The sequence below is a fragment of the Pongo abelii genome, chromosome 1, assembly GCF_028885655.2.
Source record: "Pongo abelii isolate AG06213 chromosome 1, NHGRI_mPonAbe1-v2.0_pri, whole genome shotgun sequence".
In the NCBI taxonomy this organism is placed as follows: domain Eukaryota; kingdom Metazoa; phylum Chordata; class Mammalia; order Primates; family Hominidae; genus Pongo; species Pongo abelii.
In genome coordinates, this window is record NC_071985.2 from 33,804,966 (window position 1) to 33,820,905 (window position 15,940).

Consider the following 15,940-nt stretch of genomic DNA (forward strand, 5'->3'; position numbering starts at 1 on the left):
ATGTTTCCAAACTTTACATGTCTGGATGTCATATAAAATTTCCTACAACACTTAATTCCTCTTATATGGCTTGTTTCATTTAATAGCAGTGGTAGGATAGAACAGATCTCATTCAGTATTCTGTTAGCAACTCCATTATTTCCCCAAGTGGACAAGTGGAGGTATAAGAGACACAGGAATTTATCCAGGAATGCTCTGCTAGCTTGTTACTGGGATGAGAACACCAACACAGATTTTCTATTGACTTCTGGCCTGGGACTTTTTCTTTGCAATGGTTTGCCAAGTTAAGTACGCATAAGAATCACCTCAGTGTGCTTGTTTATTATAGTTTCCCGGGCCTCTGGCAGAGATTCAGACTCAAGGAGGCTCAGAATCTGCTCTTTAAATAAGTCCTGTCCAGTGATTCTGACACAGGGCTCAGGACCACGTGTTGAGTGATGCCGGAAAACCAAGGTTGCTCTCCTTCTAAGCCCTGCCAGTCTAGTTTCCTTGGTGAATGGGAAGTGTGTTGTTCCTGGAGGCAGGCCATCAACAGAGAGGGATTTACTCTGACACTGGCTGTGGTTTCGGTTTTTCTTTGCATCTGAGGCCCAGCCACCAGAGTTTCAACCCCTGGCAGTGAACCTCCCATGTGATGCACAGGTAGAGTCCCTTAAGGTGAAGGGGTACTTTGAAAAGACAGAAGGGAAGGGATGAAGGGACACCATCCTGATCTCGAGGTCTTCATAAAAAGGAGAAATCCTCCATTGGCTCATGAATACGAATTGAGGTTTCCATTGTGTCTGGAGGCTGGGCTCTGGGCAGAGCAGAGGGAAGGAACTCTGAGGATTGTGCAGTGCTCTGGCAGATTCCAAGATGTGCTGCCCAACTAATATCCATTGTCAGTTCTAATTTTTGTGATGTAACTTTTAAAAACACTCCTGTTCCCTTGCCTGAAGGCAGCCTCCAAGCAGGAGAGTGGCAGAGACCTCATTTTCCTCTGACTGTTCTAAGGGCTATTTCCCTTTTGAGGCTTCCCTCGGGCAGGCTGCCCTCCCTTCCCCTGCGTGCTGTGGAGCAAGGGGCCCACGGGGCCCATCAGATCAGTTTCTGGAGTTACAGCCAACAAGTTATTTTCTCTCTGTGCTACACACAGAGGAAACAACTCTTTTAGTGTGCCACCTAGGATGGTTTGTTTTTAATCAAACAACACACATTGGTTCCTAATTAGGGGAATTTCAACCTGCTGCAGCTTGATTGGAGTGTTGACTCAACCCTTTATTTTAGAGATGAGAGGCAAAGGTCAGAGTCCAACATTTAATCACAGAGCTGATCGGCAGCAGAGTTAGGGTAGGCAAAGTAATATCCCTCCTCTTATGGAGTTCAAAGTTTAGTTTTAGTCACCGTCTGTTCCTGCCTTTAATAGTTTCACCCCAGTTCTGAACTTTTTTCCTTTAAGTCTTTCCTTGAGAGTGTGAGTGTGAAGTACCAGGCAGGCCCATGAAGTTCTAGAGGTGCTGAAAAGGGGGAGATTTGTCCAGTGAGTGAGTAGGCTTTGTAGTTGTGTCTGTTTGTTCTTCTGACCTGGCTGTAGGTATTAGATTTAGATGAGCAGCTCTCTGGCTCACAGCTCCACACCAGCCTGTGTGGCCACTGCATCAGATCCACAAGTTTCTGTGCTGGCCCCAGCAGTGGCTGGATGGGAGCAGATCTCTGGCCACCCCACCCCCACCCCTGCCGCACCCCTGCTTAGCTTACCAAGCTGACAACATAATTTCACTGCCTTCACCTGTCCTGCATGATTCTTGTCAATCTATCTCCTATCTTCCCCACAAGACTTAATAAACGTGCCTGGCTGGGTGCGGTGGCTCATGCCTGTAATCCCAGCATGTTGGAAGTCTGAGGCAGGTGGATCACGAGGTCATGAGATTGAGACCATCCTAGTCAACATGGTGAAACCCCATCTCTACTAAAAATACAAAAATTAGCCAGGCGTAATGGCGCACACCTGTAATCCCAACTACTTGGGAGGCTGAGGCAGGAGAATCACTTGAACCCAAGAGGCAGAGGTTGCAGTGAGCCGAGATCACACCACTGCGCTCCAACCTGGGTGATAGAGCAAGACTCCATCTCAAAAAATAAATAAATTAATTAATTAATAAATTAATTAATTAACAACAATAATAATAATAATCCTGCCCATGCTTCATCCCTGTAAAGTTCTAAGCATAGGGCCTGGCACCAGGTACATTCTTGTTAAGCGTGAGCTACTTTTATTAAAACTAACCTCATGTGCAGGGACTCACATCAACTGAACTCTCAATGTGTGAACGCCAAGCAAAGGTAAGTGGCTCCAGTGCTAAAAGATTTCTTTCCATAGGAAGCTTTCCCAGTGCATTTAGGTGATGGTTTGCAGAGCTTTTGCTCTTTAACAGAGAGGCCATGTAAAGACAATATGGTAGCAAACACAGGCTGTTAATAGCATAATGGTAAATGGAATATGATGCTTCAAAATCCAGTGTGCACAAAATATCAGGAATTGGACTGTTGTGAAGCAAGGACACCTCAGATCTCCAAGCAGTGATTTTGTTTGTGACTGTGCAGCAATAATAGTAAGGGTCCCAGTCCCTCATGAGAACCCAAGCAAAGACTTTGCTCCCAAGGCACACAACTATGAAACAGATGACCCTCAAGCTTACTTTGATAACCCCTTTTAAAAATTGCTCCCCACACTCCCATCTTTCCCAGGGATTTGCCAAGATGGTGGTGATTTCCAACCTGAGCAGCAGCACCAGAAGTGTCAGCAAAGCCTCTCAAGGGCTGTAAGCATCTTGTTATAACCCAGCAACCCACTGAACCATTACCCCAGGCTGCACACAAGTGCAAAGAAGCACTAAGAGACAAACTGCTTTCAACTCCTCTCTAATTTACTATCAAATAGCAGGGCCAGAGATGACAAAATTGCTTTCTGAAATAACATTTCCCCTTTCTTTCTGTGGGTTTTTCAGGCTTGGTCCTAACAACGCCTGGAGAAAAGAAGGGATCGCGGAGCAAAAGCACAGAGTTCTACAGTGAGCTGTGGTTCATAGTGTTAATGGCGATGCTGGGCTTGATCTTGTTGGCCATTTTTCTGTCCCTGATACTACAAAGAAAAATCCACAAAGAGCCATATATCAGAGAAAGACCTCCCTTGGTACCTCTTCAGAAGAGGATGTCTCCATTGAATGTTTACCCACCGGGGGAAAACCATATGGTATGTCTGTAGAGGTGTGGCCCCATTTCCCTATCACTGGACTAGAATACTTGTTTTCCTTCTGAGAAAAATATGTCATAGCCATGGTAACAAGGAACTAGATTTAAGTTATGTTTCACTGAGTGTGGGGACCAAGAGAGGCTAAGCCTAGAACAGCTTTCTCAACTTCGGCTGCACATTAGAACCACCTGGAAAGCTTTAAAAAATATCCTGGACTTCATCCTGCCTGGACTTCATCCGAGAAATTCTCATTTCCTTGGTCTTGAGTAGGGCCTGAAGATTGGTATTCTTTTTTTCACTCCAAAACTGATTTTAATGTGTAACTAGCGATGAGTATTTCTGCCCTGTAATTGTAAGCCAGGGCCTGGTGGAGAAGAGTTGTATGTTGAGATTACCTGGGGAAATTATAGGTTGTATTACTGTGTAATTTGGTGGCGGGGAATGAACATTAAAAGGGGGAGATGGGAGGAAGGGGCTACAGTGCTAGTGGTGCTCGGTCTGTCCTCTGGTCCTGACACCCTGTGCCACAGAGGATGGATGGCTCCTCTTAGGTATAGACCACTCACTCCCAAAATAGGAGGTCCAGTAAAGGTCTAGTGGGAGAGGGCCCCATCACTTGGTATTGCAGGACAGTCATTGCCCAGAGCACTCATTGAAGGGTAAAAGGTGATTTAATTCCATGGTGCAGTCTGGTGTGGGGCTATGTCTGCCTGGAGGAGGAAAGGCTGCGTTTTCTAATCCTCACCAGGTACCCAGCTGTTCGCCAAAGCTGTGCGCCCACAGGGCTACATATCCCTGAGGAGGTGCCTTTTTTCCAGTTTGCACTAAGGTTCTACATTAGCTAGTGGCTACCCTTGGCAGTACTAAAATTAAGCACAGAAGCCTGGTCAAGCTGCTTACACTTCAACATTTAAAAAAATAGCAGTGAGTGAACACAGCAGCACTGTCTGCCTTCCAGATCTCTTCACTTTTCCAGAACTTAGCGATGAATGACCACTGGCTAAGCCCCAACATAGCTGGATCAGACCTAAGTAGCAGGAGTGTTGGGAGCGCAAAAGGGCAGTGGGCCCTCTGAGGTCCATGGTTTGTGTTTTTTGTGGGAAGTAGCAATGGGACAATGATGTGGTGGTGGAGAAGCAAAGAAGGCACTGCCCAACACCATCGGGGCCTTGGCTCTCTAGTCACATCTGTCCCACTCCTCTTTTCACTCATCCTCCTCGGAGCCTCCTTCCTCCCTGAGCCCATCAGACAAGCTCTAACCACAGGGCCATTGCTGCTGCTGCTCCTTGGGTGGCTCACACTCTTGCTTCATTCACGTCTCTGCACAAATGTCACCTCCCATTCTATGTAAAATTTCCTAGCCCCTTAACCCACTTCTTTTCTTTTCTATAGCATTTATCACATAACACTAAATCAGATATGTTTGTCTGACTCCTGAAACAGAATGTAAGCTCCCAGGATCAACGATCTTGTGGGCCTCTTCCTGTTGTATGTGCCCCGGCACCCAGAACGGTGCCTGGCATATCATAGGCACTCCACGAATGTTTGTTGAATGAATGAATGTCGAGTGACCACTTCGAACCATGGGCTGTTTGCTGCTGTTCAGTGAATAGTCATTAGGAGATTCTCACTGAAGAGCAGATACTTCAAAATTTTTCCTTGTTGAAGAATAACTTTCTTTAAGAAGCCCATGTTCCTAGAAGGAGCACTGCTGCTGGAGGAAGGCAGTAGAAGAGAGAAGACGGCAGGAGAGAACTGTTTAGCCTGGGAGATGAGCTAAATTGAAACTAGGGTCTATGGAGTGCATGGAGTAGTGAAAGGGAAGTTCCCAAGCACTGCTGGGCACATCTACTATATAATGTGGGAAAGCATACCCACATACCAGCAGTGTCCAGAACTCATTTCAGTGATACATTCTCCTGTCCTTTGACCCAGTCCCTACAGGCAGGCACCTCTGTGTCAGAATCCTCCATGAGGAGGAACACTGTCTTCCTTACTTGGTTAACTTAGTGACCAGAAAACACTCCCATAATTCTTGTGGAGATGTTATGTTACTCTGGATATAACCCCATTGCTCAGGGTTTTAATGAGTCTTGTTAAGCTTCGTTTTGTCATAGTGAGGACCATGAACTATCTGCATCAGTATCACATAGGAGGAGCAGGACCTGAAGTTCTGAGGGAGAAACTCAATAATCTGCCATTTTAACCAGAACCTCAAGAAGTCTGGGCCGGGCGCGGTGGCTCATGCCTGTAATCCCAGCACTTTGGGAGGCTGAGGCGGGCAGATCACGAGGTCAGGAGATTGCAACCATCCTGGCTAACATAGTGAAACCCCATCTCTACTAAAAATACAAAAAAAAATTAGCCAGGCGTCGTGGCGGGCGTCTGTAGTCCCAGCTACTCAGGAGGCTGAGGCAGTAGAATGGCGTGAACCCAGGAGGCAGAGCTTGCAGTGAACCGAGATCACGCCACTGCACTCCAGCCTGGACAACAGAGCGAGACTCCGTCTCAAAAAAAAAAAAAAAAACAACTCTGCCAACAAAATTTGAGAACAGCTGAAAATGAAATAATAATATAATACAAATCCTGTATGCAGTGTGTACTGTTTGATAACCAGTAGAAACAGGTGGTGGGAGGTTTGATAACCTCCACCAAATATCAGGTGGTTTGATAACCAGTAGAAACTGCTGGTTAGACCTTGCAGTCCTGACACCACACAGGCTAAGCCGCCTCTGGGGACAGACAGGCTTCAGCTGGGAAAAGCGGACAAAAGAATGTAAACACCTTGTTCCTGCACACCCTTTACCATCAGGGAAATGCACAGTGGCACCCAACTGATTCTTTCACTGAGTGGCCAAGACTGAGTCAGATGTGAGGATGGGAAGGCATAGAGGGACTGGCTGGCTACCAGGGGCTCTGGGCCCAGGGAACTGGCTCATCCTCAGCAGGGAAGCCATTCATTGCAGGCAGGTCTCAGCAGAAGTGAAATCTGGGATACACCAGGGCACCGGGTGGAATTCCCCTGAGCCTGTTGAATCATAATTTAATCCTATCCAGTTGACAGTGTGTACTTGCAAGTCTTCTGTTGCTTTTTACAAATATTTTTAAACCAAACTGCTCTCACAAAGTTGGAGACCATGAGAGACATTGTCAAAAATTAGCCAAACTAAAGAGAGTACAATTTGTATTAGTAGAGCAAAATCAAGTCCTTGCCGGTGACTGTGGGCTCCTCATCTACTCAGGTGGGAAAGAATCCACTCAAAAGGAAGAATCTGAATAGGAGCAAGCCAGATTCACCTGCTCAGTTTTCCGGATTGACTGTCTTTTCAATTGAGTAGGTCAATGAGCTATGCCGCTGCAACACCCACCCACCCACCCACACACACACACACACACACACACACACACACACACACACACACAAACACTTCTCCCCCTCATTTGACAAGCTCTGGTTTCAGTGCTGCTGTGACCCTCTTCCAAGCACCCCTGTCTTGTGAACAGGTAAGATTCCATTTGAACATCAGACCCAAACTGGCAAAAGGATTTTAGGCTATACTCTGAACAGAGAGAAATAGGCAGAGGTGCCAGGGAATGAGAGTGTCTTTTGTATTTCATCAACATTTTTCAAGGCCACACAGTATACAGTACAGCTAAGTTTAAGTTCAAGTTTTGCTTGTTATTTAATTACTGATTTGAAGATCCTTTCATTCCCTGCAATACTAAACAAATACTGGCAGTGGTACTTACCTTAGACACTAATCAATTAATTTCCACTCACCAAGGGTTTTTTTTAAATTTGTTTGTTTGTTTTTGAGATAGTGTCTTCTTCTGTCATCCAGGCTGGAGTGCAGTGGCATGATCTCGGCTCACTGCAACCTCCACCTCCTGGGTTCAAGCAATTCTCCTGCCTCAGCCTCCTGAGTAGCTGGGACTACAGGGGCCCGCCACCATGCCTGGCTAATTTTTGTATTTTTAGTAGAGATGGGGTTTCACCATGTTGGCCAGGTTGGTCTCTAACTCCTGACCTCAAATGATCCACCCGCCTCGGCCTCCCAAATTGCTGGGATTGCAGGCATGAGCCACCACACCCGGCCTCACTACAAAGTTTTAGTTGCAAAACCCAACTTTCTCTCTCTCTACATATATATATATATATACACACACACATACACATACACACATATATATTCACATATATGTGTATATATACACACACATATATACACACACATATATACACACACATATATACATATGCAGTTATGTATCATAGGATATATATATACATCAGAGCAGTATTAAATATGGGTATGATAGTGCTGTCATTGGAGAAATGCAAGGAATGTGTTTAAAACTGTTCCAAACATGGACTGATGCTGCCATTTGTTCTCAGTTTGACTCCGTGGCTGATATATCTGATGTGTCAAGCAATGTCACCCTAAAAAGTTACACCATGCACTTTGAGGTACCTCTGTGTGCTGCATGAATGCATGATCTTTTGCATGGTGTGTTGACTGCACAGTGAAAAGCAGTAACAGATCATCGATGACTTCCATATATCCATTCCTTGGAAAGCTGAACAACATGAGTGAAAACTCTATTAAAAAAAGAAAAGAATTGGGAGGCCGAGGCAGGAGGATCACAAGGTCAGGAGATCGAGACCATCCTGGCTAACATGGTGAAACCCCGTCTCTACTAAAAATACCAAAAATTAGCCGGGTGTGGTGGCGGGCACCTGTAGTCCCAGCTACGCGGGAGGCTGAGGCAGGAGAATGGCGTGAACCTGGGAGGCGGAGCTTGCAGTGAGCCGAGATTGCGCCACTGCACTCCAGCCTGGGCGAAAGAGCAAAACTCCGTCTCAAAAAAAAAAAAAAAAAAGAAAAGAAAAGAAAAAGCAGAAACATTTCATTGATTGGACCAGCTAAATCAGAGCCCTCAGATATTTAGAGCAACTAGATTTTATCTTACGGCGCATTCTAGGTCTAAATTATGTAGTGACTTTTTCTCTCTGATGTTAATGTTAATATCAGACCTGATGTAATTTGGAGGCTGGAATCCTATAAGAAAAGGAGGAAGATGGAATGAGAAATGAGGGAGGGAGGAGTCAATTTCCCTACACAAATCCAGGACTTTTAAAGTGAAAGACAAACGAAGCTCACATAGTGGACCACCATGAAAAAATGTTGTTATCTTTGGCTGTTTTGGGGGAGGGGTGTTCTCAAGAGGGAGGCTCTGTGCTGACATGTATGAAGAAGATACCTTGTTCACCCACCATCCGTCTGCCTTGCCCCACCACTTTGCAATGCAGCAAGCAACCTTGCCCCACAGGGAACAATAGCCAGAGCACCAGTGCATGAGCTCTCTAGGTGCCAAAAACACTGGCCACCTAACTTATTAGCTCATCATCTCATCGTTCTTGTCAAGAAACCCAGGGTCACCGTGTTGTGGGTGCTCATAGCTGCTAAATTCTGTAGGTGACAGTTGTTCCCTTCATTGACAATGTGACAATTGTCAGGAGACAGTCATTCCTTTCACTGACAACGTGTGAGACACAATTCTCTGTCATATTTCAAACCCATATTCTTTATATGTGAATCACTCACAGCAACTTCCTTCTCAGGGGTTAGCCGATACCAAAATTCCCCGGTCTGGGACACCTGTGAGTATCCGCAGCAACCGGAGTGCATGTGTCCTGCGCATCCCGAGTCAAAGCCAAACCAGCCTAACCTACTCCCAGGGTTCTCTTCACCGCAGCGTCAGCCAGCTCATGGACGTTCAAGACAAGAAAGTCTTGATGGACGACTCGCTGTGGGAAGCCATCATGGGCCACAACAGTGGACTGGTGAGTTGGTTTCCTCATACAGGGCCTTTGCTAAATATCCCAGAAAAAATATTGGTACAGAGCTGCCTGTACTTCACCGAATGCCGCCCCATGTCACTCGCCTCTGAGCACTTACCCAGTGAGGTAGTAACAACTGGTTTACTAATGTTACTTCAGTTGTTTGATAAGCAGGGTGGAAACTTTGTCTTGTTCTTCTAGTATGCAATAGATGCTTAAAAATAAATGCTTATTGGCCAGGAGTGGTGGATCATGCCTGTAATCCCAGCACTTGGGGAGGCCGAGGTGGGCGGATCACCTGAGGACAGGAGTTCGAGACCAGTCTGGCTAACATGGTGAAACCCTGTCTCTACTAAAAATACAAAAATTAGCCAGGTGTGGTGGTGGGCACCTGTAATCCCAGCTACTAGGGAGGCTGAGGCAAGAGAATTGCTTGAACCCGGGAGGTGGAGGTTGCAGTGAGCTGAGACCGTGCCACTGCACTCCAGCCTGGGTGACAGAGACTCCATCTCAAAATAAATAAATAAATAAATAAGCAGCAAACAGGTTATACTTCATACACTTGGAGCAGAAGATGACAGGAAACATTGGAATGGACTTAAAACAAGGCATAAAATACAAGCACTTGTTTTACTAATACAAAAAGGTACTTTTTTTGTTTTGCCTTTTCCTATTGGTGTATGGGTAGACGCAAAAAGAATATTTTGTATCAACAGGTGAACATGGTTGCTTTCCAAAACCTTAGGAAATGATGACAAATGAGGGTGTTACTATTTATAAGCTTCATCTTTCATAATTTCAGTCCAGTGGGTACAAATCATTGGCTCTTTGAAAGGTAACCTCTTCGTGATATAATATTTATTATCAGTCTCTGAGTGGCTGCGATAACAAAAATCCTAGAATTTTTGCCAACCATCAAATTTCATTGTGCTAACTTCCTAGATGCCCGCTGCAGTACCTACCATTCCACTGGGCCTGTTAGAAAATAAACAGATAGGCCGGGCACAGTGGCTCACGCCTGTAATCCCAGCATTTTGGGAGGCCGAGGTGGGCGGATCACGAGGTCAGGAGTTAGATGGAGACCAGCCTGACCAACGTGGTGAAACCTCTTCTCTACCAAAAATACAAAAATTAGCTGGGTGTGGTGGTGCACACCTGTAATCCCAGCTACTCAGGAGGCTGAGGCAGGAGAATTGCTTGAACCTGGGAGGCGGAAGTTGCAGTGAGCTGAGATTGCACCACTGCACTCCAGCCTGGGTGACAAAGCAAGACTCTGAAAAAAAAAAAAGAAAAGGAAGGAAGAAGGGAAGGAAGGGAGGGAGAGAAAGAAAAGAAAAGAAACAGATAACCAGCTAGGAAGTTAGCTCCTGTATTTACTCCTCTGGGGTAAAATTATTCACCTCCATTTCTTTCAATCCATCTGCTTCTGTTTTTGGATTTGCTCTCATCTTTCTCCTCCAAGTTCTCACTTTTCCTTCACTGAAAAGTTGATGACTTCCATGAAGCCTTTCTTGACTAATAGCAAATAATAAAGGGAGTTCCCTGGATCCAGGTTCCCTAACACTATATAAAAAAATGTACAGTCCTTCTGGCCTGTTCAGAATGATTGTATAATATGTACATATATATATATATATATGCATTTTAAAATCACAGGCTGTTTGATGTTGTTGTAACCTCAACTACATGACTCCATTTCAGATCTAAAGTTTAAAAGGCAGGGATAATTATATTTGGTTGAAACAACGAATTGCTAATTGATCATTTTTGACATGCAAAACAGCAATTGCTATACATTCAACATAATACATTGAAAGTTCAGATGAATTATCACACCTAATCTTCACAAACTGTAGGAAGTAGGTTCTATTATCATCCTCATTTTTTACAAAAAGAACTGAGGTTTAGAGAGATGAGTGATTTAATGAGAGATTATACAGCTAGCAATTATTTTAATGGGTTTGGGTTCTTAAAAACATCATCTGACTACAGAGCTCCTATTTGTAACTATTATACTGTATTGTCATTTTTGCTTGCTTTTTACGGTACTAATAACGGGCAATGTGCAAAGGGACTCAATACAAGCTTTTGAAGGTGCCAGTACTTGGCAAGTTATCTGTTTATTATAACATTATAACCAACATTACTAACCCTATTTGATAAATACAAAATACAGCACAAGAGCGGGAAGAAATGGAGCACAAATAGCTAGCATTCTGCCTCTTCCATTTACTATTTGAACTAAATCCATATATATGTGTGTATATATATGTATATATACAGATCACCTGAGGTCAGGAGTTCAAGACCAGACTGGCCAACATGGTGAAACCCCGTCTCTACTAAAAATGTTATATACATACATACATACATATATATATAGTATATATACACACACTAAAAATATATATAGTATATATAAATATATGTAATGTGTATATATATATACACTAAAAATACATATATATACCCCCAGCTAATTTTTGTATTTTTATCAAATATATATATATATACATACACACACACACCCCACTCTACAGATGAGTAGACTGAGGCTTCTGAGGCTTAGAAAGGTTAAAATATGACACAATATAACCCTCAAATCACATATACATTTTGAATTAGTCTATAGTTCATGCGTGCATGTGATGTGATCCTTTCAATAACAGAAATTTAAAGCAAGGACTGTTTTAGACTTCACCGTGGTGTTGAGAATAAAATGTTAAGCCTTTAATACTTATTACTTTTTACATTTAATTGATATAACTATAAATTGATAGCAAATACTGTTGATAGCAAGTATGTAGCCAATGATGATTGGCTTATTTTTCAGTGTGTGGATGAAGAGGACCTGATGAACGCCATCAAGGGTTTCAGCTCAGTGACTAAGGAACGCACCACATTCACGGACACCCACCTGTAAAGGATGGAAACCCGGAAGACATAACCCTGGAATGCAAGGTCTGCACCCCTTTCCTGCTGGGTTATCACTGACACATCATAAATGCTGAAAAGCCATTGTTTATTATCCTATAATTCTTTAAAGAAATGATGACTGTTTTTGAAAGCGTTCCTTCCTAATAGAGGTCTAAGAAATGATATTTTTCTTGTCTGAAATGAGAGAGACTATTCATATGAAAATACTTGGTTTGCTCTTATTTTGTGGAAGACAAAGAAGTATGTAATTGTCACTCGGTTCTGTTTGGCAATGATGCTCCTGGTTAACTGAATAATCAGTGGCAATTTCAAGATGGCTCACAGTTGTTAGAAGTAGTAAGTTAGTTACTGGCTCAAAAACTAAATGATTCTATTGAAAGGATGTCACTGCTGTTCACTTCTATCTGCCATTTCTGTCAGGGTTGACACAATCCTGCAAGAATAGTTATTCTAATGATCACAGCTGCTAAATGAATCCCAAACTTTGCACCAGGTCGACAAACTTTTCTGAAGGTTCTATTTATTTAAAATACATAGGGTTACTTACCAAACTTTTTGACAAGGCTGAAGGTTCTATTTATTTACAATACATAGGGTTACTCACCAAACTTTTTGACAAGGCAACACATAACTTACACATAAATGTCTCTGTTCTTGCATTTATGAATTTTCCAAAAATCTAAGGAGTAAACAGCTTATTTATACATTTTGAGGAGAAAACAAAGTGTCTCACTAGGAACACCTCTACTTGAACCAGTTTTTATTTCACATATTTTAGTTTTGAAACTACAGTTTCTCATAAAATTCTGTCAATTCACTGAATATCAGAGAACACTGACATCTTCAACCTAGCACATTTCAAATGGAAACTACTGTTCTATTTGCAATATTAGGCTGCGTGAAATTTTAAAAGGAAAAATGTATCTGTTCCTTCTAGCATTAACATATATACATGCAAAGATAAGACTATACCTATGTGTATACATACGTATATCATGTATATATTACTCTGCACTATATCCCTTGTTTTTGGAGGACTACCCATTATTTTAGCCATAGAATCAGTAAGAACAGATGATATGCAACAGTACCAATTACCATGGTTCAAAAATGTCTGTCACCTGCTCTAGTTGGATTACGAAGTCATTGGTGAAAGTCCTATGGCAAGAAAAATTTTCTTGCAAATCATCCACATAAAATCAGATATTTAAATTTGTTCTTCATGGAAAAGAGAATAAGAAAACCTCTTGTCTTCCTTCATCCTTAAAGGTCTTTGTGACCCCAGGAAAATATTATGACTCTGTCTAACACACGATAGTCACAATACTTTGTGAATCTACACCCAGAGGCAGTCAAAAACTTTAAAGTAAGGGATAGTCTTACTTATTCTGCCTGAAAACAATGTATTACCCCAGGGCCCAGCAGTAAAAGATTGTGGACTTTTGGGGTATTGAGATTTCATCTAGCTCTGTGAGAAAGCTCCTCAGACTGACCAACTCCTAGACAAAGTTTGCCAACCATAAGTGTCAAAAGCACAGGCCAGTATTAAGCATAAGTTCTACCACCTTATTAGAACTGCCATAAACAAAAGCATCTGAAATAACTGTGCACATCTGGCAGTGACTGTAGAAAATATGAAATATATATTTCTCGCCAAAAGTTTTTATACTTTCTGAAATGAAAACATAGGATTGACTAGTTTACTGGTTTTTATTCCCATATGCCGATTCTGGGACAATAAAGTTGTTTAAAGCTGGCACAAATAAGCATTAACCAAGGCTGTGTCCACCTCCTGTGAGCTACTTAAGGTATATAGGAAAGGAGTGGTCACAAACTTGCATCCTAATCCTTGGTGGACTCTTCTAAGAATACAGTTTGCTAGTCACAAAGAATAGTCTACAAATATGCTTTGCTAGGTTCAGAAGATTGAGTTTATCCTGATTTTTGAAAAATTAACCAGGCACCTTTATCACTGTGTAGTTTTACAAGCACAGTATAAAATTTTAACAGAACGCAAAAAAAAAAAAAATACAGAACTACAGGGGATTTTATCTTGGATCATTATCCATTTAATCATCTAATTAGACATGAACTCAGCTAAATCATTTACATTTTGACTCCACAGCTTAAGGCAGACAGAAGCCTGTATGGCTTCTGCCCAGAACTCTGTCCCCTGCTACATGTCTAAGTTTACTTGTATTTATTTCAGAGAAGAACCCTAAGATGTTGCTTTGCTACTTTAAGTGGTATTGCGTGCCAAGCCTCTATTATACAAACCATGCAGACTCGCCCCTAGAGATTCTGATTTGGTTGATCTGGGGTGTGCAGCTGACACATTAGTACTTTTTAAAGCTTCCAGGTGTTCTAATGTTGAGACCCACTGATGTTCCACAATCTGGAAGAAATCATGTACAGGAATAACATGCTATGCACAGGGACTATGCTCCTTGGGCTCACCCCTTCTCCCTTATAAACAATGAGCAGTTCTTGATGAACCTCTTTAAATTTAAATATCTCCTGACTCACGTTTTATCAATTGTAGATGCCACATTCTCAGCTTATGAACTACCATGTTTTGTTATTCTTAACTGTTTGGTAAGAGTACAGTTGTTTTTATAAACTCTAGGAAATGTGTTTATAGATAATCTACTGTAATTTCCACGAAATGGAACCCAAATATTAATCTGTTATGGTACCATATACTGACGTAAAAATCATGCTGGCATCCATTAACACACCAGTAAATAAAACATAGTCCAAGTGGAAGAATTCATTAATAAGGAACTTAATTATATCACAAATGAATAGTTGATTTCCAATGCACAAATATCATCTAAACTAATCTAAAGATGGTTTGCTTAATAAATATTTAAATGTGAACTGATTCTGGCTTAATCTATTTATTAAAAAATACTCTTAACAGCTCTGAGTTACACATAAATGATGATAAAGCTATACCTATTTAAGAAAGTAGGATGTTCTGGGTAATTTCTCAACCAACAATATACATTAGAATGAACTGTTATTTTTTCCAAAATACTATTATGTCTCAACCAGCAGAGATTCGAATTCAGCAGGATTGGAGTGGAGTGAGGCCTGGGCAACCATATGTGTCTAACCTCAGCCATTTCTGATACATAAGCCTGGATAAGAGCCAGGAACAGGACCACAGACTCTTGAAATAGGAAGACTTGTGTTCAAAAGTTGGCTCAGTAGGTAATAAGCCTTGTCACTAAGTTATTTATCCCCTGTGGGTCTCAGTGATCCCAACTGTGAAATGAGGATAACAACACTTATCCTATTGGTATGAAAATACTTCTTTCCATGAAAATTACGATTGTTTTCATTTTTCATCAATCACACAAAGTATATAGACTCATTTCAATTTTTTTTCTTCCCACCACAGCAACCCTAATGAGGTAGGTACAATGAAAAAATTAAGGCATAATGGGGGCAATCTGAGAAATTAGTGTCAGAGTAGACATAAACCACTGCTCTAACATCAAGGTTCAATCTCTTGTAAGCAAAAGAAAGAAACAAGATTTGACTTGTACTGTAATGCAATCTAGTATAGTTGGTTTCCTTTTTATGCGATTCTATTACATAATAGTTACTACCTTCTTTTTAATGGCCTTTTATTCCTGGTCACTAGTCTAGTTTTTTCTTTCATTTTCTTACTTGCCCACACAACTTTCACATAACTGTCATAAAGAGGAAGAAGGGTGTAAGATAATTACAGTCTTAGTAATTCTGAAATTATGCTTTGCCTAATATTTTCTTTCATTGATAATATAACCTATTTTCCACATATATTAAGTTCTCCCTCCTCCCATTTTTTTTAAAATTATGGGAAGAAGCAAAGAAATAAACATATATAGCACACTTTAAACAGAACTGTTACTTAAATAACTGAAAACGCATTGACATAA

The 15,940-nt window shown here is 41.8% G+C and overlaps 1 protein-coding gene and 1 non-coding gene across 2 annotated transcripts in view; both read left to right on the plus strand.

The window, feature by feature from the left end:
- The window catches only part of USH2A (usherin), an 827,758-nt gene extending 815,583 nt beyond the window's left edge, over window positions 1-12,175 (plus strand). The window contains exons 71-73 of the mRNA XM_024239307.3: window positions 2,988-3,232; window positions 8,856-9,077; window positions 11,908-12,175. Coding sequence (XP_024095075.2) covers window positions 2,988-3,232; window positions 8,856-9,077; window positions 11,908-11,997 — 557 coding nt within the window. The 3' untranslated portion in view covers window positions 11,998-12,175. The remainder of the gene's footprint in view (window positions 1-2,987; window positions 3,233-8,855; window positions 9,078-11,907) is intronic.
- Window positions 7,772-7,863, plus strand: LOC112131307 (small nucleolar RNA SNORD116). The gene has a single exon (XR_002913402.1). It is a non-coding gene; the product is annotated as a small nucleolar RNA SNORD116 (small nucleolar RNA).
- Window positions 12,176-15,940: the final 3,765 nt, after the last annotated feature.